This window comes from Oratosquilla oratoria, chromosome 18 (assembly GCF_046742065.1).
Source record: "Oratosquilla oratoria isolate Oo_2021 chromosome 18, ASM4674206v1, whole genome shotgun sequence".
Taxonomy (NCBI): domain Eukaryota; kingdom Metazoa; phylum Arthropoda; class Malacostraca; order Stomatopoda; family Squillidae; genus Oratosquilla; species Oratosquilla oratoria.
The window spans coordinates 32352996-32378538 of record NC_134794.1 but is presented as its reverse complement, the minus strand read 5'-3'; the positions used below and the strand labels follow the sequence as shown (position 1 = coordinate 32378538).

The 25543-nt window shown below is 40.8% G+C and overlaps 1 protein-coding gene across 2 annotated transcripts; it reads left to right on the top strand.

Annotated features, from left to right (window-relative positions):
* Positions 1-203: 203 nt before the first annotated feature.
* LOC143035150 (oxaloacetate tautomerase FAHD1, mitochondrial-like) lies at positions 204-15220 on the top strand. 2 transcript variants are annotated; one of them, XM_076201778.1, is made up of 4 exons: positions 204-362; positions 10442-10541; positions 13089-13361; positions 14419-15220. In XM_076201778.1, the coding sequence occupies exons 1-4, from the start codon at positions 292-294 to the stop codon at positions 14635-14637; spliced, it is 663 nt and encodes a 220-aa protein (XP_076057893.1). In that variant the 5' UTR covers positions 204-291; the 3' UTR covers positions 14638-15220. The 2 variants fall into 2 exon arrangements, with proteins under 2 accessions (XP_076057893.1, XP_076057894.1); XM_076201779.1 differs by lacking the exon at positions 204-362 and adding an exon at positions 430-555.
* Positions 15221-25543: the final 10323 nt, after the last annotated feature.

Below are 25543 nucleotides of genomic sequence, written 5' to 3'. Positions count from 1 at the left end.
TATTGCATTGTTTTATTGTTCTTTATGTCACTTTGTTGTATTTTATGCTAACTAAAATAAAAAATTAGATATTACAAAAAGGCTTTTGTTTACGTTAAACATACATTAGTATATATGATAAAGTAATATGAATACATCATTATTGAGACTGTAAACTTGCTTCATTCAAAATAAAAACGCTAGATTTATATTTAGGTCTTTACATTTATCAGCTGATCGTTACCATCGGCAAAAGCCACTCTAAGTGGTATTGGAGCACCTTACTTTCGCATATTTTTTTAAAGAAGAAAAATGTCAGGACAGCAAATAAGTCGTTTTGTACAATGGGGAAGAAAAGTAGTAGCAGTTGGACGGAATTATAGGTAAGTCTTACCATCTGTTTTATCATTAAATTTTATTTTCTAAGTCGAGATAAGATTTCAACATCGTCCATTCCATATTAAGTACAACAAATTAGCAGTGGAGCTCACATATCACATCAGTTTGGAACTTAGTGGTGGAAGGGTATATTAATCTGATTAAAATGTTCTAGCAGTTACAAGGATGAATACACAAGTACGTTGTCTATGCGGGTCTCACTAATTACCGACCAAACCCGAACAAGGACGGATTTTGCTCAAATGCACAATTTTATATAAAAAAATTGACATTTGGTTGCAATATTTGGCCTATTTTCTTTAAAAATGTGTGATTTCCATGCATTTGAGCAAAAACCGTCCTTGGTCAGGTTTGGTTGGTTTTGGTCGGTAATTAGTGAGACTGGTCTATGCCTGATTATTGATTCTAGGAGTTTGTCATCTTTCTATAATATTTAATCGTGTTAGTTGTCTTATTTGACACTTGTCGTAAGTTCTGGCAGAATCACCACATCCAACTTGATAGTCCAACCCTTCTACACATTTTTTGCATCTTCGTATACTGCAGTTGGTGGTCAATTAAGCTGCTTGATACTGCACCCCTTGGGCTTGGATTGTGTGGAATAGGAGTCTCATCTGTTATGTTTTCCAGAAAATGGTCAAATTTCCTTTTGAGTACTTCTGTGCTGCATTTTGTTGTGTCCTTTATTTCTTTTAGCTGACAATTAAACAGCCTGAGACCAAAGTTATTGAAGTGTTCTGCCTCCATTATTTTTAGTTGTTGTGAGACAGAGAAGTGTTTTTATTTTGCATGTTCTGCCAAACCTGGGATGAGTCTGGCTCTTGATGACATCTTCATGTTGAGATGGATAGGGTACCACTCCTTCCAGGATCTTCCAGATGTATATGATGTAGTAACACTCTCATCTTCTTTGGAAGGAGTACAATCACAGTTTCTTTAGCCGGTCCCAGTAGCTTAGAGATTAGCATACCTTTCTGGTAAACACCCTCTGTACCTGTTCCAGCTCTTGGATGTTCTTTATTCTGTGAGGGCACCACAGCTGGCACCCATGCTCCATTTTTGAAACAACCAGAGACCTCCACAGAGGCAGAAGATGATCTTTATCTCTGGATAGGAAGGTGCAAAGAATACAGCGTGCTTGACTGTTTTTATGTTTTCTCCACATGCTCACTGAAAGTGGGTGTAAGGTCAACTTGGTCCATATACTCAACCAAGTTGGCCCACCATGTTAGGTTAGAGTAGATGAATTTATCATACTTTAATTCCTTTGACCTCTGCATCTATCAAAACAAAGATGACATCTCAAGCAGCCGATGGACTGAGTTGGCAATGGGTTGAGCTGGCCAGCAAGCATGAAAGTGCAGTCTTTGTTCAGCCATACTCCCAGATCTTTGAGGGATTACGTCTCTTCAGTGATATCTTCACCTGTTGTATAAATGTTTTCCTGCAGGATTTTGTCCTTTCCATACTGGATGAGTTCAAATTTATCACTGTTGAATGTCATGTTATTAGTTGATGCCCACTCCACCATCACTGTACCTCCCTTTATTAGACACTCCCCATGACGCCCATCCAACCCAGGTACCTTGCCTGCTGTCATCATTTTAATAACTGCTTTCACCTCATTTTTTCTTGTTTCTCCTCCATTTTCCTCATTCATCACTGTCATTTTATTAGCTCTTCCCACTGCACCTACCTTTCCTTCCCTGTCCTCCTTCACATTTAGCAGCTCCCTAAAATACTCTGCCCATCTTTATCTTACTGCTGTCTCTTCCATTATCATCTCTCCATCTGCACCTTTTACCTTTTCCTCTTTACTTGATTTGCCTCCTCTTCATCTCTTAATTTTATTCCAAAACATCTTTTTATTACTTTCAAAATTATCTGTCATACTCTTACCCCATTGCACATCTGCTGTCCTCTTTGTCTTCTTTATCTTATGCTTTACTTCTCTTTTCCTTGCACCTCTCATATGATTCTCTCATCCTATTTAGTAACCAATCTGTGAATACTCGTTTCTTCTCTTCAACAACCTTCTTTGCTTCTTCATCCCACCTCATCCCACCACTCACTACCCTTCCTTCTATATTTCCTCTCATTCTCCTTGTTCCACACACCATCTTTGCACACCTTGTGACTCCCTCCTTGAAACATCTCTATTCCTCTCAACTCCTAGTTCTACTCTATCCTTCACTCCCTCCCACTCTTCTCTCAGCTTCTTATAATTCTCCTATTTCTTTCTCATTTAAGCAGTTCACTCTAAGTACCTCCCTACCTTCTGTCCTTTTCCTCTTTCACCATCCATCCTCCATTCTCAACTTACTTTCCACCAAAAAATGATCTGATATTCTCCCCTTACATAGGGGGTAGCCAAAAAGAAAAAGGCATAGAAATCACTCCCACCCATTCCATTCCCTACATATTCCACTCCTCTCCACCCTCCTCCCTACCTCTTATTTTGGCACCTCCTGGATGATGGGTCATCCCTGCAACCTGTCCACTGCCCTGGGTCAGAAGCAGTGTCACAAGACACAGCACATCCACAGCAAGGCCGCATCATAAATTCGGCGACCCCCCTCTCTGTCCCCTCATGCAGAAAAGAAGACGGTGAGAAATCCCTTCGGGCTGTGTCAAATTTTTCTCATACATACTTCCTCACCCCCCATCCCCCACCCACTCCCCCTCATGCATCACAGCATCATCCATACACAACCCTTCTTCATTCACCCCTATCTTCTGTCCTCTCCCATCCTTTCTCAACAGACATTCCTCTCTTTTGTAATGCCCCTTTCACCCTATCCATCCATCTCATCCTAGGACGCCCCCTCATAATCACTTCTTCCACCTCTGCCTTCGACACCTCTTTTACTAATCTTTCTTTGCTCATTGTTTCCATGTGTCCAAACCATCCTAATACTCTTTCATCAACCCTATCTCCCAACTCCCTTTCCACCCCTGTTCTCCTCCTCACCTTCTCATTTCTCACTCTATCTAGCCTAGTAACCCCTATCATACTTCTCAGACATTTCATCTCAAACACATTCAAACTACTTCTCTCTTCCTCTCTTATGTTCCATGTTTCTGCCCCATACAGTGCTGTTGGCACAATCACTCCTTCATAAAACCTCCTCTTAGCATCCATTCCCAGATGTCTATTTCTCATTACACTTTTTAATCCACCAAGGCATTTACTCGCTTTTCTCAATCTACATTCCACCTCCACCCCCACTCCCTTTCCTGCCACATTTGCACCCAAGTATCTAAAACTATCCATTTCCTCCAGTCTCTCACCGTTAATGCTCACTTCCAGCCTGCTGTCACTCTCTCCCATTGTACATCTCATCACCTTACTTTTACCCTCATTTATCTTCAACTTCCTTCTTTCACACACCTTCTAAAATTCTGTCACTAACTTCTTCAATCCTTCCTCTGATCCAGCTACAAGCGCAGTTTCGTCAGCAAACAACAACTGGCCTATTTCCCACTTTTCTCCATTTTCTTTAACCATCTCCAACCCCTGACCCACTACCCTTGCATTCACCTCTTGCACCACCCCATCCATGTATAGATTGAACAGCCAGGGCGACATAACACATCCCAGACGAAGTCCCACCTTTACCTCAAACCACTCACTCTCTCCATTTCTAATCCTAACACAAGCTCTACTATACATACATACATACATACATATACCAAGGCTTTTTCCCCCTTACAAGGGAGGTAGCCAAAAAAGGAAAAGGCATAAAAACATTCCCACCCATTCCATCCCTGAATACACTCCACAGCCCTCCACCCTTCCTCTTATCTTAGCACCTCCTAGATGACGGGTCATCCCTGCACCTTGTCCACTGCCCTGGGTCAGAAGCAGTGTCGCAAGACACAGCACATCCACAGCAAGGCTGCTTCCATAAATTGGCGACCCCCCCCCTCTCCGTCGCCCCATATAAAGGAGAAGACGGAGAGAAATCCCATCAGGCTGCATCAAATTTTGCTCACAATCACTACCTCACCCCCCATCCCCCCGTCCATTCCACCTCCTCCATCACAACATCATCCATATACAACCATTCTCCATTCACCCCTGTCTTCTGTCCTTCCTCAACAGACATTCCCCTCTTCCCCAAAGCCCCCTTCACCCCATCCATCCACCTCATCCTAGGACGTCCCTTCATGTTCACTCCCTCCACATCTGCCTTCCATACCTCTTTTACTAGTCTTTTTTCACTCATTCTTTCCATGTGTCCAAACCATCTAAATACTCTTTCATCAACCCTATCTCCCAACTCCCTTTCCACTCCTGTTCTCCTCCTCACCTCCTCATTTCTCACTCTATCTAGCCTAGTAACCCCCATCATACTTCTCAGACACCTCATCTCAAACACATTTAAACTCCTTCTCTCTTCCTCTCTTATGTTCCATGTTTCTGCCCCATACAGTGCTGTTGGCACAATCACTCCTTCATATAGTCTCCTTTTAGCATCCATTCCCAAATGTCTATTCCTCATTACACATTTTAATCCACCAAGGCATTTACTCGCTTCTCTCAATCTACATTCTGCCTCCACCTTCACTCCACCTTTTCCTGCCACATTTGCACCCAAGTATCTAAAACGATCCACTTCCTCCAATTGCTCTCTCTTAATGCTCACTTCCAGACTACTGCCACTTTCACCCCTTGTACATCTCATCACCTTACTTTTACCCACATTTATCTTCAGCTTTCTTCTATCACACACTCATTCTTTCCATGTGTCCAAACCATCTAAATACTCTTTCATCAACCCTATCTCCCAACTCCCTTTCCACTCCTGTTCTCCTCCTCACCTCCTCATTTCTCACTCTATCTAGCCTAGTAACCCCCATCATACTTCTCAGACACCTCATCTCAAACACATTTAAACTCCTTCTCTCTTCCTCTCTTATGTTCCATGTTTCTGCCCCATACAGTGCTGTTGGCACAATCACTCCTTCATATAGTCTCCTTTTAGCATCCATTCCCAAATGTCTATTCCTCATTACACATTTTAATCCACCAAGGCATTTACTCGCTTCTCTCAATCTACATTCTGCCTCCACCTTCACTCCACCTTTTCCTGCCACATTTGCACCCAAGTATCTAAAACGATCCACTTCCTCCAATTGCTCTCTCTTAATGCTCACTTCCAGACTACTGCCACTTTCACCCCTTGTACATCTCATCACCTTACTTTTACCCACATTTATCTTCAGCTTTCTTCTATCACACACTCTCCCAAACTCTGTCACCAACTTCCTCAATCCCTCCTCCGATCCTGCCACAAGCGCAGTGTCGTCTGCAAACAACAGCTGGCTCACCTCCCACTTTTCTCCATTTTCTTTAACCATCTCCAATCCCTGACCCACTACCCTTGCATTTACTTCTCGCACTACCCCATCCATGTATAAGTTGAACAGCCAGGGCGACATAATGAATCCTTGACGAAGTCCCACCTTTACCTCGAACCACTCACTCTCTCCATTTTTAATCCTGACACAAACTCTACTACTCGCATAAAAACTCTTGACAGCTGCTAGAAGCTTTCCTCCTATCCCGTATATCCGCAAAACCTCCCACAGTGCCTTTCTGTCTACCCTGTCGTAAGCCTTTTCCAGATCCATAAAGGCCCAAAAAACATCCTTCCCCTTTCCTATAGCTTTCTCACATATCTGTCTTACCACAAAGATCTGATCTACACAACCTTTACCTGTCCTAAAACCACACTGTTCCTCACCAATTACTCCCTCTGTTCCTCTCCTAATCCTCTCAATCAAGATCCTCCCATAAGCCTTCCCAACTACACTTAACAAGCTAATCCCTCTGAAACTACTACATTCACACTTGTCCCCCTTTCCCTTGCAAAGTGGAACTATACAGGCACTCCTCCAGTCCTCCGGCACTCTACCCTCTCTCCAACAAACATTAAATAACCTCACCAGCCAGTCCACCATCACTGTACCTCCTTTTCTTAGACATTCTGTATGGCATCCATCCAGACCAGGTGCCTTACCTGCTTTCATCATCTTAACAGCTGCCTTCACTTCATCCCTCCTTATTTCTCCTACATTTTCCTCACTCATCACGGTCATTTTCTTATCATTTCCCAATGCAACTATCTTTCCCTCCCTATCCTCCTTCACATTTAGCAACTCCCTAAAATATTCTGCCCATCTTCCCCTTACTGCCTTGTCTTCCATTATCATCTCTCCATCTGCACCTTTTACCTTTTCTTCTCTACTTGATTCGCCTCCTCTTCCTCTCTTAATTTCTTTCCAAAACATCTTTTTATTGCTTTCAAATTTTCTGTCATACTCTTACCCCATTTCACATCTGCTCTCCTCTTTGCCTCCTTTACCTTTTGCTTTACTTCTCTTTTCTTTGTACCTCTCATATGACTCCCTCGTCCTATTTTGTAACCAATCTGTGAAAGCTTGCTTCTTCTTTTCTACAACCTTCTTTGTTTCCTCATTCCACCATTCACTACCCTTCCTTCTATTTCCTCCCGTCCTTCTTGTTCCACACACCACCTTTGCACACTTTGTGACTCCCTCCTTGAACCATCCCCATTCCTCCTCCACACCTAGCTCTACTCTATCCTTCACTCCCTCCCACTCCTCCTTCAGCTTCTTCTTGTACTCCTTCTCCTTTTCCTTTTCATTTAAAGAGTTCAATCTAAGCACCTCCCTACCTTTTGTCCCTTTCCTCTTTCTCCATCTATCCTCCACTCTCAATTTACCTTCCACCAAAAAATGATCTGATATTCCCCCACCCTCTCCCCTTAGCACATGTTCATCCTTAACTCTTCCTATCAGAATCCTATTTACCACTACATAATCCATTACCGCTCTATCTACCACCCTCTCCCTTGTGTACTTATGCTTGACTTTCTTCCAAAACACTGTATTTGCCATCATCAACTCTCTAGACACATTTCCACCATCAACTCTCCACTACGATTCTTTCCTGGAACTCCACATTTCCCAACCACTCCATCAATTGGATCATTTCCTACCCTAACATTAAGGTCTCCCAGTACTATTACATTGACACTTCTCCCTAAATCCTCTATGCACTCCAAAAAGCCTCCCTTTCTTCTACACTCTTCTCACTGCCAGGCCCATATGCACTTACAAAAACCCACATCTCCTTTCCCAGTTTCACCTTCATCCACATTATCCTTAAGGAAACCTCCTTCCAATCCACTACACGTTTACCTATCTCTTCACTTATTAGTATAGCCACCCCTTCCCTCCCTCGCCCTTTCTTCACTCCTGATAACCTCCCACTTACACTCCCAAACTTACACTCGCCCTTCCCTTTCAGCTTAGTTTCACTCAAAGCCAGATCCATCTTTCTTCTCACAAACATACTACCTATCTCTTCCCTTTTACTCTCATCTGTACCACATCCATGCACATTAAAAGACCCAAACCTTAGGGTGCTGGTCGGAAAACTCCCAGACCGTCTTATGCCTTTACTTTTATTTTTAGGAATGTCCCCTATGGGGCTACAAGGAGAAGGATGCCTAGTCCCAATCCCCGTCCCTTTCTTCTCGCCTCTTACGATCGAAGTGGGAATACTTGGTGGCAGTATTCTTTTCCCCCACCACAGGGAAGATCTTGTTAGTATTATGTACAATAGACCATGTCAACAGAAAAAAAAGAAATAATTAATTTGAAAAAGGAAAGAAAAAAACTCTTGACTGCTCTAAACAGATCTACACAACCCATACCTGTCTTAAACCACACTGTTCCTCACAAATTTCTCTCTCTGTTCCTCTCCTAATCCTCTCAATCAAGACCCTCCCATGAGCCTTCCCAACTACACTCAACAAGTTGATCCCTCAGAAACTACTACACTCACACTTGTCCCCCTTTCCCTTATAAAGAGGAACTATACATGCACTCCTCCAGTCCTCGCTTAAACAAACATTAAATAACCTCACCAACCAGTCCACCATAACTGTACCTCCTTTCTTCAGACATTCTGCATGGTATCCATCCAACCCAGGTGCCTTACCTGCTCTCATCATCTTAACAGCTGCTTTCACTTCATCCTTCCCTATTTCTCCTCCATTTTCCTCACTCATCACGGTCATTTTCTTAGCATTTCCCACTGCAACTATCTTTCCCTCCCTATCCTCCTTCACATTTAGCAACTCCCTAAAATATTCTGCCCATCTTCCCATTACTGCCTTCTCTTCCATTATCATCTCTCCATCTGCACCTTTTACCTTTTCTTCTCTACTTGATTCGCCTCCTCTTCCTCTCTTAATTTCTTTCCAAACATCTTTTTATTACTTTCAAAATTATCTGTCATACTATTACCCCATTTCACATCTGCTCTCCTCTTTGCTACCTTTATCTTATGCTTAACTTCCCCTCTCTTTACTTTGTACCTCTCATATGATTCCTTCGTCCTAATTTGTAGCCAATCTATGAATGCGTTTTTCTCTTCTACACCCTTCTTTGCTTCCTCATCCCACCACTCCCTACCCTTCCTTCTATTTCCTCTCACCCTACTTGTTCTGCATACCATCTTTGCACACTTTATGACTCCCTCCTTGAACCATCCCCATTCCTCTTCTCTCAGCTTCTTCTTATACTCATTTTCCTTTTCTTTCTCATTTAAGCAGTTTACTCTAAGTACCTCCCTACCTTCTGCCCTTTTCCTCTTTCTCCACCTATTTTCCACTCTCAATTTACCTTCCACCAGAAAATGATCTGATATTCCCCCACTCTCTCCCCTTAGAACATGTACATCCTTAACTTTTCCTACCATTCTCCTGGTCACCACTATATTGTCCATTAATGCTCTATCTGCCACCTTTCCATCCACTACCCTCTCTCATGTGTACTTATGCTTGACTTTCTTCCTAAACACTGAATTTGCTATCATCAACTCTCTTTCAAGACACATCACCATCAATTCTCCACTACAATTTTTACCTGGAACTCCATACTTCCCAATCACTCCATCTATTGGTTCATTTCCTACCCTAGCATTAAGGTCACCCAAAACAACTACATTGACATTTCTCCCTAATCCCTCTATGCACTCATTTATATCTACCCAAAAAGCCTCCCTTTCCTCTATGCTCTTCTCTCTACCGGGCCCATACGCACTTACAAAAACCCACATCTCCCTTCCCAGCTTCACCTTCATCCACAACAACCTTGATGAAACCTCCTTCCACTCCACTACATGCTTACTTATCTCTTCACTTACTAGTATAGCCACCCCTTCTCTCCCTTGTCCCCTCTTCACTCATGAGTACCTCCCAGCTACACTGCCAAACTCACACTTGCCCTTCCCTTTCATTTTAGTTTCACTCAAAACCAGCACATCCATCTTTCTTCTCGCAAACTTACTGCCTATCTCTTCACTTTTACTCTCATCTGTACCACATCCATGCACATTAAAAGACCCAAACCTTAGGGTACTGGTTGGAAAACTCCCAGACCCTCTTATGCCTTTACTTTTTTTAGGAATGTCCCCTTTGGGGCTACAGGTAGCAGGGCTCCTAATCCCATCCCCCGTCGCCTCTTACGACTCAAGTGGAAAGACTTGGTAGCGTTCTCTTCCCCCATCACAGGGTAGGCGAAAAAAGGAAATGAATATTCAGAGAAATGGTACAGGACAGTAACATGGGGTTGGGAGACAGCATAACGGAGGGACAGTCATAGTATAAAAGTGTCATAATTTCTCTATGAACAGAGTTTTCCTCTATCATAGACAAAATGATGTGTGGCTCTGGTCCATAGGGGCACCCCATATAGACCCTAAAGTATCAACTGCATGTTACTCTGCTACAATAACATGCAGTAGAATATGTACATTAAATATCAGCTTATGTTTTAAATAAAGAAAAATTATAAACCACCAATGCTTGAGGATTTTAGAGAATAAAATATTTACAATAAGTTTAGTTCCTACGGCCATGTATCTTTAATTGTATTTCATAAATGTTGGAGAAGTTATTTATTTAGTACTTAAAGGCTAGTACATTATGACTAATGAATAAAATCTTTTTCTTTGGGATTGTAGAGATCATTGTGCTGAGCTTGGCAATCCTGTTCCTACAAAACCACTACTCTTTATGAAGCCACCATCATCTTATCTTGAGGAAGGACATGGAGCAATAGTTGTAAGTCAGTTGCCATTTGTAAATGAAAGGTCTTTCATATTGAAAGGGAATTGACTGTCTGGAAAGGATTTGTATTAAAGCTTCATGTTGACACCACATTAACTAAGACATACTCCCTCATTATCACAGATCACATAATGTGATGACTGGAGTTTTACACTGATATAATCACATTGATATGAACAGACATACTGTATACTGTACATACATATCTCAACAAGTTTTATTTAATGTGGAGCATAACAGGATTCTTGGCTGTCCCCCACCATCAAACATTCTCTTGTTTAGGCTTTTTTCACAAGTTGTTATATCTGTGGAGGAGGATAGGGAAGGAAAGGTAGTTGCAGTGGGAAGCGCTAAGAAAATGACAGTGATGTATGAGGAGAATGTAGGAGAAATAAGAAGAGGTAAGGTGAAAGCAGTATAAAAATGATGAGAACTGGTAAAGTATCTGGGTTAGATGGGTGTCATGTGGAGTGTCAAAGGGAGGTACAGTGATTATCGAGTGGCTGATGAGGTTGTTTAATGTTTGTCTAAGGGAGGATAGAGTGCCGGAGGACTGGAAGAGTGCCTGTATAGTTCTGCTTTACAAGGGAAAAGGGGACAAGTGTGAGTATAGTAGTTTCAAAGGGATCAGTTTGTTGAGTGTAGTTGGGAAGGCTTATGAGAGGGTTTTGATCGAGATGATTAGAAGAGGAACAGAGGGAGTAATTGGTGAGGAACAGTGTGGGTTTAGGACAGGTAGGGGTTACATGGATCAGATTTTTGTGACAAGGCAGATACATGAGAAAGCTTTAGGAAAAGGTAAGGATGATTTTTGGGCCTTTGTGGATTTGGAAAAGGCTTACGACAGGGTAGACAGGAAGACACTGTGAGATGTATTGTAGATATGTGGGATAGGAGGAAAACTGCTAAGAGCAGAGAGAAGTAAAGCCTGTGTTAAAATTAGAAATGGAGAGAGTGAGTGGTTTGAAGTAAAGGTAGGACTATGCCAGGGATGTGTTATGTCACCATGGCTGTTCAATTTATACATAGATAGGGTAGTGTGAGAGGTAAATGGAAGGGTAATGGGCCGGGGATTGGAGATGGTTAAAGAAAATGGAGAAATATGGGAGATAAGCCATTTGTTGTTTGCTGATGACACTGCACTTGTAGCAGGATCAGAGGAGGGATTAAGGAAGTTGGTGATGGAGTTTGAGAAGGTGTGCAAAAGAAGGAAGTTGATAAATGTGGGTAAAAGTAAAGTGATGAGATGTACAGGGGGAGAGGATGGCAGCAAATTGGAAGTATTAAAGGAAAGAGACTGGAGGAATTGGATAGCTTTAGATACTTGGAGGCAAATGTGGCAGGAAAGGGAGGAATGGAGTTGGAGGTAGAATGAAAGGTTGAGAGAAGCATGTAAATGCCTTGTTGGATTAAAAAGTGTAATGAAAAATAGACATTTAGGAATGGATGCAAAGAGGAGATTGTATGAAGGAGTGATTGTGCTGACAGCACTGTATGGAGCAGAAACATGGGAAATAAGAGAGGAAGAGTTTAAATGTGTTTGAGATGAAAAAAGATAGTTATAGAAAAAACTTGAAAAGGAACAGTTTCCCACACAGAGCGATTAATACATGGAACAAATTAGACAACAAAACAGTATGTGCAAACACTATACAAGATTTTAAGATAAAACTTGATGCGGAGAGATACAAAGACGGGTCACCACGAGCATAGCTCCCCTCCCGTATATTACAACTAGGTAAATACCTGAGAAGTGTGGTAGGGGTTACTTGGCTAGATCGAGTGAGAAATGAGGATGGGATGAAAAGAGCAGGGGTGGAAAAGGAGTTGTGAGATAGAGGGGTTAGGGAGTATGTGTGAATGATATTTTGATGCAGCCCGAAGGGATTTCTCCCTGTCTTCTCTTTTTCTGCATGAGGGATGGAGAAGGGGGGTTTCTGATTAAATGAAGCGGCCTTGCTGTGTCTTGCTGCATTGCTTCTGAGTCCTGACCCAGGGCAGTGGGCGAGATGCAGGGATGACCGGTCATCCAGGAGGAGCCAAAAAAGAGGGAGGGAAGGATGGTGCATAGGATTGGAGTATGTGGGGATGAAATGGGTGGGAATGGTTTTATGCTTTTGATTTTGGCTACCTCCCTTGTAAGGGGGGGGGGAAAGCCCTTGGTATGTGTATGCAGTTATATCTGTATGAATTTTTCATCTGTTTTATTATCATTTTATTTATTTGTTGTATTCATTTCCCCCTTGTAAGGGAGAAAAATCCCTTGATATATGTATGTATATATATATATAATTTTTTTTTTTTTTTTTTTTTTTTTTTTTTTTTTTTTTTTTTTTTTTTTACAGTTTTCCCCATGGAGTCTCTTAAATTGTATCAATGTAATTGTAATGTATAGGAAAAGAGTTTTCATTAGTTTTTGTAACTCCATGACTTCCACATGTATAAATTCCAACCTAACAATATTGTTCACAGCCCATTTACTTCTTTTGTGTTTGTGTTTTAACTTTTATTTATTTTTATTATTATTTTTTTTTTTTCCAGATTCCTCTTGGATGTTCAGAACTACACCATGAAGTTGAATTAGGAGTTGTTATTGGAAGTAAATGCCAAGATATCAAGGAAGATGATGTTATGAAAAGTGTGGCTGGGTATGCACTCACACTGGATATGACTGCAAGAGACTTCCAGACTGAGGCAAAGAAGAAAGGCAACCCTTGGGCCATGGCCAAATGTTTTGATACAGCCCTTCCAGTTTCACGCTTTATAGAAAAGTCAGAAATTCAGGATCCTCATAATGTGAAATTGTGGTGCAAGGTATAGTTGGTATACATTCATTTCTGTAACAGTAATGTGTAAGTGAAAATAGGTGTATTTATATATGCACATTTTTTTATATTAACAATTGCCACTCCTTTTGTAATATACTGGAGATAGACTTATAAAACATACTGTGACAAAAGAGACTTCTCTTGTATCTATTCTGCCTTCAGCTGAACTGTTTGATCAACCCTGTCTTAGCTGTCTTAACACTCCAACTCTCTGCCTCACTTCCACATATTTTATTATCCATCCTTGTAACTCTCACTATACTTCTTAAACACTTCATCTCAAGCATGTTTCCAGTCTGCTTTCATTTAATTCCAAGTCTCAGCTCCTTACACTGTCATGGAAGGGTTTTATTGCAAATATATTCATGCATATACCAGTCTTTCATCATATGTACCTCCTCAATATGTAAATTAACACATATGTGATGACTATTTCTACTGAGTCCCCAATTATGTGTGAAAATTTTCTTGATGTAAGCTCAGTGTGGTGGAATGCTTCTCGTGCTTCATTCATTTCATACCAAACTCAGCTGAGTCAACTGGGACAGCCAGCCAATGATCATCCTTCCTGTCATATAACAAGTCAATATTGCACTGGCAGTCATAGTGATTGGTCAAGAATCTTAACTGCACTCATGTGTTATGTTGTCCTGCATTCTATCCTTACCAGACACCAACACAGAATCTCTTTATTAGGTGACTTTGTTCAGTGACCAGTTTTTTCAGTTAAAGTCAGGTATGAAATAGTCCAAATTATACATGGGTATATATGGTACAGTACTTTCCTTGTATTGTGTGGATGGACCCAGGAACTCAACCGTATTTTTTCCCTTAAAGTTAAATACTGTACACCAATTTTCTAGAACACATTTTTCATTCTTTTTGATAATCTGGTAAGCCTAAGGATGAATTAAACCAAATAAGCAGATATCTATTGTATGAGGTATATCCATGAATATTAATTTATATGTACAATATACAAATATGCATAAATATAAATTTGAATGTTCAGTCCTTCATCATTATTGTATGGAAATTAACAGGTGAATGATGAGCTTCGTCAGGACGGCACAACAGCAGACATGGTTTTCAACATTCCATACCTCATCTCACACATATCAAAGTACTTCACTCTCTGGCCAGGAGATTTGGTGTTGACTGGAACCCCAGCAGGGGTTGGACCTGTTAAGGATGGTGATGTCATAAGTGCTGGCTTGGGAGATTTACTTTCTATGAAATTTAAAGTTGGTGCTAAAATGTGACCAATTAGCAATAGTAGTACAGGTATGTAAGTTTTGCTTAGTTATTTGCAGTGTTCTTCAGTTCCTGTGATACCTTATAATGTTAATGGTCAACATAAAAAGACTGCAAATGGAATGATATATGGGATGTTAATATATTAGTGTATGTTCACCATTGTTGTTAAATAGTGTGTGGGTGGGAGGGGCTGTAAGATTTAGTTTAAAGAATACACAGGTATGTAGTATATAACAAAAATATGGTACTCACCCCATGTTTGTTCATTGATGTTCAGAATAAAAATTCTACACATTCAGAAATGGAAAAATGTATTCTGCTGTTGAAGGGGATTTGTGGTGCTAATGGAAGGTACTAATAGGGGTGTGGTGATTAATCAGCATTTTTTAGAATTGGCATCGTCATCAGCAAAATATTACCAATGCCAATGCTAAATCTGAAAAAATGCCAATTCTTGCCAATGCCGATGCCAATTAATCAGCACACCCCTAGCAGCTAAGGATGACTTAAAGATCAGTTTGAAATTATGATAGTACAAATTTGTAATTTGTTATAACCCAGTGTTTATAATAAAGTTGTACAAATTTATCTGAATGTAAATGACCCTATACAAGTTCCCACAACCTAAGGGGATGTTGTTCTTGTTGGAATTGCAAGTTTTTTTAATGGAAGAGTGGAAGGGGAGCCCTTATATAAGGAAACTGTGTGATTAAACCAGCTCTAGCTGTTGGATCCTGCTATGGAAGCATGGTCTTACTGTATTACCTTTAAAGACGTCAATATGCTAGAAATTGAATTTTTTGACATTTATGAAAACATGGAAAAATCACTTGAAATAAGCAAAATGTAATAGTGAAGTAAGAGTGTTGTGCAGCATAATTTTTTTTTTTTTTTTTTTAATATCTTGAGTAGGCAATGTCCCTTTACAAAGACTAGCTTTCTGTTTGACTTTTGCAATTAATACTTTTCATATTGACAGAATTTTAGAAGGGTACATCTATCAACATATACTGACAGATGTGAAGGCAAGAAATGCAAGGTAACAATTAATTGTGCTCAAGTGTTGCTGTTAACACATTTTTTCACCTTTGTGTGGATAGTAGAACTGTTTCTGTAATGCCCCAGTAAAAGACAATAAAAAATTTTGGATAAAGTAATGTAAATGTGAAAAATATCTCTAAATGCTGTACTTTAGCAGCTCATTATCATTGTAAAAGTATTTTTGTCACATTTATTGTTGTAACTTAGAAACTCATTTGTCTATATATATGATTTTTTGTTATACAATACTTATCCTTTTTTCAAAATTGTCATGTTGAATTATGTCTCAAAGGTAACACCATAGTTTTTAGCAATACAATAACACAAACTTTTTATAAAACTTGGGTATTCAGAAAGAAAAATCCAGTATGGTGTAACTTTTAAACATAGATTAAGTTAACAAGACAGAGTTGCAAGATGATTGAATGAAATATACAATCCCTTAGGTGTCCAGCATGCACACACATACACAGAAACTCAAAGAGGATAGTTATAGAAGAGATCTGAAGAAAAACCGTTTTTCACACAGAGTGTAGAGTGTTATATGAATTTCTTTGCAGATGATGCAAAGATACCAAAGAAGGTAAAAACAGAGGAAGACTGCAACTCCTTGCAACAAGACTTGGACAAGATCTGGAATTGGATCCAAAAGTGGGAAGTAAAATTCAATATAAAGAAATGTAGTATAATGGAGTTTGGAAAGAGTAAAAACAGAATATCAAAATATTACAAAATTGGTGAAGAAAAAGTGAAAAAAGTAAACTCAGAGAATGATCTTGGAGTGATGATTGGCAAGGACATGACACCAGATAAGCATATCAACAAAATATTCAGAGAAATCTACAATTTATTGAGATCAAAGTGGCGTTTGCCTATTTGGATAAAGAAATGATAAAGAAAATCCTAACTACACTAATAAGACCAAAACTCGAGTACGCAGCAGCACTTTGGACACCCAGTACCAAAAAGAACATAAAAAAAACTAGAAAGGTTACAAAGAGCAACAACCAAACTAGCACCAACTCTTTCCGAACTAACATATGAGCAAAGACTGTCCAAATTAGAACTACCAACTTTGGAACAGAGAAGAGAAAGAGGTGACCTGCTGACTATCTACAGAATAATGAAAGGAATGGAAGTTTTAAATAGGGATGACTTGTTAATATGGGACAACGGTAAAACGAGAGGACAAGAAAAGAAACTAAAAAAAGATAGTTACAGAAAAATTTTAAAAAGGAACAGCTTCCCACACAGAGTGATAGATACATGGAATAAATTAGACAACAAAACAGTGTGTACAAACACTATACAAGATAAAAAAAAAAAAACGATGCTGAGAGATACAAAGACAGGTCACCACAAGCATAGCTCTCTTCCTGTATAATACAACTAGGTAAATACTTAGAACAAACTGGATGAGACAATAGTGTGTGCAAAAACCATACATGAATTTAAGAGCAAACTAGACACTGCGAGATACAAAGGCGGGACACCACGAGCTTAGCTCCCCTTCCCCTAAGATACAACTAGGTAAATACATACATTTTAGCTACAGGACATCAGTTCACGACCTCTCCAGAGAACTCCTGCGGGACCTCCTATTGTGTCCGACCTATCTATGGTCATTCAGCTGAATGCGAAAGGACACCTGCAGCCACTATTGCCAACTGCAAGTCATTATACAACCAATATAATTTTCTGTGTTCCATGCTTGTATATATATATATATATGTATATGTATATATATATATATATATGTGTATATATATATATATATATATATATAATATATATATATATAATATATATATATATATATATATATATATATATAAAACCTGTGCATGAAAACCAAGTGTCCATACTCAGTTCATATATTGTACTTTATAGAAGTACTGTAGATTAAGCAGTAGATGGTAGAGAATACAATGTTCATAACATTTTTACTTGGCAACACCCACCATTTGAATTTATATATAAAATAGCACAATTGGCAACTGCCAGTGTTTTCCTCGTGTAATGATTTGAGATGTTGATCAGTCTAGACAGATTAAAGAAAACAAAATGCAAATATGTTCATTTCACCTCCAAACCTAATGTCTACAAACAAATCTACACAATCTTTATCAAAGCTTCTACATACATACGTACATATGCCAAGGCTTTTTCCCCCTTACAAGGGAGGTAGCCAAAAAGGAAAAGGCATAAAATCATTCCCACCCATTCCATCCCTGAATACACTCCACACCCCTCCACCCTCCCTCTTAGCACCTCCTGGATGACGGATCATCCCTGCACCTTGTCCACTGCCCTGGGTCAGAAGCAGTGTCGCAAGACACAGCACATCCACAGCAAGGCCGCTTCATTAAATCGGCGACCCCCCTCTCTGTCCCCCCATTGCATAAAAGGAGAAGACAGGGAGAAATCCCTTCTGGCTGCGTCAAATTTTGCTCACACATACTACCTCACCCCCCCCCATCCCCCCGCCCATTTCACCTCATGCATCACAACATCTTCCATATACAACCATTCTCCATTCACCCCTGTCTTCTGTCCTCTCCCGTCCTTCCTCAACAGACATTCCCCTCTTCCCCAAAGCCCCCTTCACCCCATCCATCCACCTTATCCTAGGACGTCCCTTCATGTTCACTCCCTCCACATCTGCCTTCCATACCTCTTTTACTAGTCTTTCTTCACTCATTCTTTCCATGTGTCCAAACCATCTAAATACTCTTTCATCAACCCTATCTCCCAACTCCCTTTCCACCCCTGTTCTCCTCCTCACCTCCACATTTCTCACTCTATCTAGCCTAGTAACCCCCATCATACTTCTCAAGACATCTCATCTCAAACACATTCAAACTCCTTCTCTCTTCCTCTCTTATGTTCCATGTTTCTGCCCCATACAGTGCTGTTGGCACAATCACTCCTTCATACAGTCTCCTCTTAGCATCCATTCCCAAATGTCTATTCCTCATTACACATTTTAATCAACCAAGGCATTTACTTGCTTCTCTCAATCTACATTCTACCTCCACCTTCACTCCACCTTTTCCTGCCACATTTGCACCCAAGTATCTAAAACTATCCACTTCCTCCAGTCGCTCTCCCTTAATGCTCACTTCCAGTCTACTGCCACTTTCACCCCTTGTACATCTCATCACCTTACTTTTACCCACATTTATCTTTAGCTTTCTTCTATCACATACTCTCCCAAACTCTGTCACCAACTTCCTCAATCCCTCCTCCGATCCTGCCACAAGTGCAGTGTCGTCCTCAAACAACAGCTGGCTCACCTCCCACTTTTCTCCATTTTCTTTAACCATCTCCAATCCCTGACCCACTACCCTTGCATTTACCTCTCGCACTACCCCATCCATGTATAAGTTGAACAGCCAGGGCAACATAATGCATCCTTGACGAAGTCCCACCTTTACTTCGAACCACTCACTCTCTCCATTTCTAATCCTGACACAAACTCTACTACTCTCATAAAAACTCTTGACAGCTCCCAGTAGCTTTCCTCCTATCCCATATATCTGCATAACCTCCCACAGTGCCTTTCTGTCTACCCTATCGTAAGCCTTTTCCAGATCCATAAAAGCCAAAAAAACATCCTTCCCCTTTCCTATAGCTTTCTCACATATCTGTCTTACCACAAAGATCTGATCTACACAACCTCTACCCATCCTAAATCCACACTGTTCCTCACCAATTACTCCCTCTGTTCCTCTCCTAATCCTCTCAATCAAGATTCTCAAATAAGCCTTCCCAACTACATTTAACAAGCTAATCCCTCTGAAACTACTACATTCACACTTGTCCCCTTTTCCCTTGTAAAGTGGAACTATACAGGCACTCCTCCAGTCCTCCGGCACTCTACCCTCTCTCCAGCAAACATTAAATAACCTCACCAGCCAGTCCACCATCACTGTACCTCCTTTTTTTAGACATTCTGTATGGCATCCATCCAGACCAGGTGCCTTACCTGCTTTCATCATCTTAACAGCTGCCTTCACTTCATCCCTCCTTATTTCTCCTACATTTTCCTCACTCATCACTCTCATTTTCTTGGCATTTCCCACTGCAACTATCTTTCCCTCCCTAACCTCCTTCACATTTAGCAACTCCCTAAAATATTCTGCCCATCTTCCCCTTACTGCCTTCTCTTCCATTATCATCTCTCCATCTACACCTTTTACTTTTTCTTCTCTACTTGATTCACCTCCTCTTCCTCTCTCAATTTCTTTCCAAAACATCTTTTTATTACTTTCAAATTTTCTGTCATACTCTTACCCCATTTCACATCTGCTCTCCTCTTTGCCTCCTTTACCTTTTGCTTTACTTCTCTTTTCTCTGTACCTCTCATATGACTCCCTCGTCCTATTTTGTAACCAATCTGTGAAAGCTTGCTTCTTCTTTTCTACAACCTTCTTTGTTTCCTCATTCCACCATTCACTACCCTTCCTTCTATTTCCTCCTGTCCTTCTTGTTCCACACACCACCTTTGCACACTTTGTGACTCCCTCCTTGAACCATCCCCATTCCTCCTCCACACCTAGCTCTACTCTATCCTTCACTCCCTCCCACTCCTCCTTCAGCTTCTTTTCGTACTCCTTCTCCTTTTCATTTTCATTCAAAGCGTTCACTCTAAGAACCTCCCTACCTTTTTGTCCCTTTCCTCTTTCTCCACTCTCAACTTACCTTCCACCAAAAAATGATCTGATGTTCCCCCACCCTCTCCCCTTAGCACATGTACATCCTTAACTCTTCCTATCATAATCCTATTTACCACTACATAATCCATTAATGCTCTATCTACCACCCTCTCCCATGTGTACTTATGCTTGACTTTCTTCCGAAACACTGTATTTGCTATCATCAACTCTCTTTCCAGACACATTTCCACCATCAACTCTCCACTACGATTCTTTCCTGGAACTCCACATTTCCCAACCACTCCATCAATTGGACCATTTCCTACCCTAGCATTAAGGTCTCCCAGTACTATTACATTGACATTTCTCCCTAAATCCTCTATGCACTCATTTAAATCTATCCAAAAGGCCTCCCTTTCTTCTACACACTTCTCACTGCCAGGCCCATATGCACTTACAAAGACCCACATCTCCTTTCCCAGTTTCACCTTCATCCACATTATCCTTGAGGAAACCTCCTTCCACTCCACTACACATTTACCCATCTCTTCAATTACTAGAATAGCCACCCCTTCCCTCCCTCGCCCTCTCTTCACTCCTGATAACCTTCCACTTACACTCCCAAACTTACACTCACCCTTCCCTTTCAACTTAGTTTCACTCAAAGCCAACACATCCATCTTTCTTCTAACAAACATAGTACCTATCTCTTCCCTTTTACTTTCATCTGTACCACATCCACGCACATTAAAAGATCCAAATCTTAGGGTGCTGGTCGGAAAACTCCCAGACCCTCTTATGCCTTTACTTTTTCTTTTAGGAATGTCCTCTGTGGGGCTACAAGGAGAAGAATGCCTAGTCCCAATCCCCGTCCTGTTTTTCTCGCCTCTTACGATCCAAATGGGAATACTTGGTGGCAGTATTCTTTTCCCCCACCACAGAAAAAGAATACTAAGAGAAATGGTACAGGACAGCAGCAAGGGGTTGGGGTACAGCATAACGGAGGGACAGTCGTAGTATAAAAGTGTCATAATTTCTCTATGAATAGAGTTTTCCTCTATCATAGACAAAATGATGTGTGTATCTGGTCCGTAGGGGCGCCCCATATAGACCCTAAAGTATGAACTGCATGCTACTTTGCCACAATAACAAGCAGCCATACCCCAGAATAAATAAATTCAACAGATCACATTTTTTGTGATATAAGAAAAATAAGACATATTTTTTCTTTTCATTTTTCAATAGATTTCCATAAAACTTGGCATATCATTTTTATGCTGTCTACCAATTACAAAAAAAAAAAAAAAAAAAAAAAATCTAGCTTAATTATTTTGATATATGTGTACCAATGTCCTTAACCCAGGCAGTGTGGTGGGGGATAGATATGATGCTTCATCTACATGGTCCTAACATGAAAAGGGTGATAAATAACTTTTGATGAGTGAGGAATGGGTGTGGGGTATGTAAATCAATGCATGCTTTACTTGGCCACTTCCTTTGTAACCACACCAATGCTATTGAGGACCGATTTGAGTGGGTCCACATTTTAGTTTAATTTTCCACAAAAAAAAAAATCATCTGTGAAGAACTAGAAATTTTGTGTAATCTAGGTTGGGGTCGAATTTGTTAGGGGTCAAGATAAGGATGGGGGGAAGTTTTTTTTTTTTTTTTTTTTTTTTCTAATAACCAGTGCTTCTGTCCTTAGGGACAATAGTGCCCCCAAAGAGGTGGAGTCTTAGAGATGTTAAAGTAGGGTTGCAGAATGTAAAGGTAGTAGAAGTTATTTTTACATACATATACCAAGGCTTTTTCCCCCTTACAAGAGAGGTAGCCAAAAGGAAAAGGCATAAAATCATTCCCACCCATTCCATCCCTGAATACACTCCACACCCCTCCAGCCTCTCTCTTATCTTAGCACCTCCTGGATGACGGGTCATCCCTGCACCTTGTCCACTGCCCTGGGTCAGAAGCAGTGTCGCAAGACACAGCACATCCACAGCAAGGCCGCTTCATTAAATCGGCAACCCCCCCCTCTCTGTCCCCCCATTGCATGAAAGGAGAAGACAAGGTGCAGGGATGACCCATCATCCAGGAGGTGCTAAGATAAGAGGGAGGGTAGAGGGGTGTGGAGTGTATTCAGGGATGGAATGGGTGGGAATGATTTTATGCCTTTTCCTTTTTGGCTACCTCCCTTGTAAGGGGGAAAAAGCCTTGGTATATGTATGTATGTATTTATTTTTTTTAATGGAGATTATTTTTCAGTAATTCTGAGTGAATTGTTCCATTTTATGTCACTAAAGTTAAAAAATATGACCTGCATAAACTTTGTATTCAATACTCCATAGGAATGAAAGTTTGAAAATGTAATGATTTACGACAGAGCTGCCAATGATTGAAGCTTAGTGATAATTTTGTTGCCGTAGCAGTGACATTCTATCTTGGGGTGCATCATTGGATCACACAAGTTTAATGTGTGCATGGTGGGAGTGGGGGATTGGGGTGCGGAATTTATTGTCCTGTATTAGGGTTGTCATTACAGGGCAGGAAAGGGCAACATGGGAAGAGGGGGGTTGGCGTTACGGTTGTATCTGGCAGGGCTGGTGCTCTCTCCCTTCACATATTAATTGAATTATTTCTTTGTATTGGCCACAATGGAGTGGCCTTGCTGAGAACATCTCCCCAGCCAAGTGAAGGTAGGATAGGTATCTGTAAGGCTCCTTTTCTTGCTCCGTACCTCTGTTGGGTGAGCAGAGGGGCTTCTAAAAAGGGTTACTCATATGAGCAGGCAGCTGCTAAATTATTTACTCCCGTGTACCAGTCCAGAGTTACCACTGAGCCTACACCTACCATATATGGGGTACAACTAGACATTCAGAGTTCACCTCCTGCCCCCAACAACACATACTGTCGTTGTGGAACTTTTATTGGATTAACTGATGGGAAGAACAAAGATGTTGATATATCATTAGGAAATGGTTACTTGGACTAATGATGCTGTCAGTTATTCAGTCGATATCATGCATGGGACTCTGAAAGTGCCTTGATTAAGCAAATAATACTCCACTCAACCAGTTTTGAGTTTCATTCTTCTCAAGAGTTGGTCTTATATTGACAAGTAGTGGCTTTGCCTCGTATCAGTGCAGTGATTGGCTGGTCTGGCTCCTCCCCCTCCATGTTGGTCTTGCTGTATGAAGGTTTTTACTACTGCTCTCTATGAGGTATTTCCCCACCAGTGGAACACTAGGTTACCTGATCAAGTTGGATGTAGAGTTATGCACTGAATATCCACCCCTCCTGGGGTGAATGTAGCTGGTTCCTTGGTTTTACATCACAATGTGATCTATCCTTGTGATGCATGTCAGGTGTATCCCAATGACCAGTTCTGGTGCCTGCAATACCCATATTACATCTCTGCACCTTTTGTTTATGTTGTGCATTGAATAAATGCCACCTTTATAAGTTTTCTAGTTCTCTTGTCCATGCCCTGGACCATTCCCAGTCAAGTATACGAGTTTCAAGGCTCATATGGATAACCGTCTCTTTGGATGTTCAGCTATATGAAAATTCATAACAGGCACAAGAGAAGAAGATAAGAGGCCTATGGCAGGAAGTGTGTAGCTACAGCTGTAGCCATCACCTTTGCCCATATGTGAAATCAGCACATTTCTGATTGAGCCACTAGTGCACAATACAGAAGACTTGGACAGAGAAGAGAAAGAGGTGACTTGTTGACCATCTACAGAATTATGAAAGACATGGAAGTCCTTGATAGAGAAGACTTACTAAATTGAGATGGAAGAAACACAAGAGGACATGGAAAGAAGCTTTAAAAAGACAATTATAGAAGAGACCTGAAAAAGAACAACTTTCCTCACAGAGTGGTGGATGTATGAAACACATTAGACGAAAGAACAGTGTGTGCAAAAACAATACAAGAATTTAAGAGCAAATTCGATATGGAGAGATAGAAAGACAGGACACCACAGCTTAGCTCCCCTTCCTGTAAAATAAACTAGGCAAAAAAAAATCTTACCTGAGAAATGGAACAAGAGCCTGCATAGGAACTTGCCAGAGATGATTTGTAAAGAAGGAAAAGGAAGAGTACAACTCTGTGCTGTCTCAACATTTGCTATGATCGACTGATTAATTGTAAAATAGATCAAACCCTTATGATGTTAGATCTGTTTCACTCAAAGTATATTATATGCTAATTCATATCTCTGGGACTTCGTCAGAGATGTGTTATGTCGCCCTGGCTGTTCAATCTTTACATGGATGGGGTGGTGCGAGAGGTGAATGCAAGGGTAGTGGGTCAGGGTTGGAGATGATTAAAGAAAATGGAGAAAAGTGGGAGGTGAGCCAGTTGTTGTTTGCTGACGACACTGCGCTTGTAGCAGGATCAGAGGAAGGATTGAGGAAGTTAGTGACAGAGTTTGAGAAAGTGTGTGAAAGAAGGAAGTTGAAGATAAATGTGGGTAAAAGTAAGGTGATGAGATGTACAAGGGGAGAGAGTGACAGCAGGCTGGAGGTGAGCATTAAGGGTGAAAGACTAGAGGAAGTGGATAGTTTTAGATACTTGGGTGTGAATGTGACAGGAAAGGGAGGAGTGGGGGTGGAGGTAGAATGTAGATTGAGAGAAGTAAGTAAATGCCTTGGTGGATTGAAAAATGTAATGAGAAATAGACATCTGGGAATGGATGCTAAGAGGAGGTTATATGAAGGAGTGATTGTGCCAACAGCATTGTACGGGGCAGAAACATGGGACATAAGAGAGGAAGAGAGAAGGAGTTTGAATGTGTTTGAGATGAAATGTCTGAGAAGTATGATAGGGGTTACTAGGCTAGATAGAGTGAGAAATGAGGAGGAGAACAGGGGTGGAAAGGGAGCTGGGAGATAGGGTTGAAAGGGTATTAGGATGGTTTGGACACGTGGAAAGAATGAGTGAAGAAAGATTAGTAAAAGAAGTGTGGAAGGAGTGAATATGAGGGGGCATCCTAGGATGAGATGGATGGATGGGGTGAAAGGGGCATTACAAAAGAGAGGAATGTCTGTAGAGGAAGGACGGGAGAGGACAGAAGATAGGGGTGAATGGAAAGGGGTTGTGTATAGATGATGCTGTGATGCATGAGGGGGGATGAGGAAGTATGTATGAGAAAAAGAAAATTGACGCAGCCCGAAGGGATTTCTCCCTGTCTTCTTTTTCTGCATGAGG

What these genes read in the sequence shown, in the direction of transcription:
- LOC143035150 (XM_076201778.1), top strand. Translation starts at nt 292, where the DNA reads ATGTCAGGACAGCAAATAAGTCGTTTTGTACAATGGGGAAGAAAAGTA. An exon ending in GCAGTTGGACGGAATTATAG is followed by an intron (nt 363 to 10,441) that starts GTAAGTCTTACC and finishes TTGGGATTGTAG; the next exon opens with AGATCATTGTGCTGAGCTTG. An exon ending in AAGGACATGGAGCAATAGTT is followed by an intron (nt 10,542 to 13,088) that starts GTAAGTCAGTTG and finishes TTTTTTTTCCAG; the next exon opens with ATTCCTCTTGGATGTTCAGA.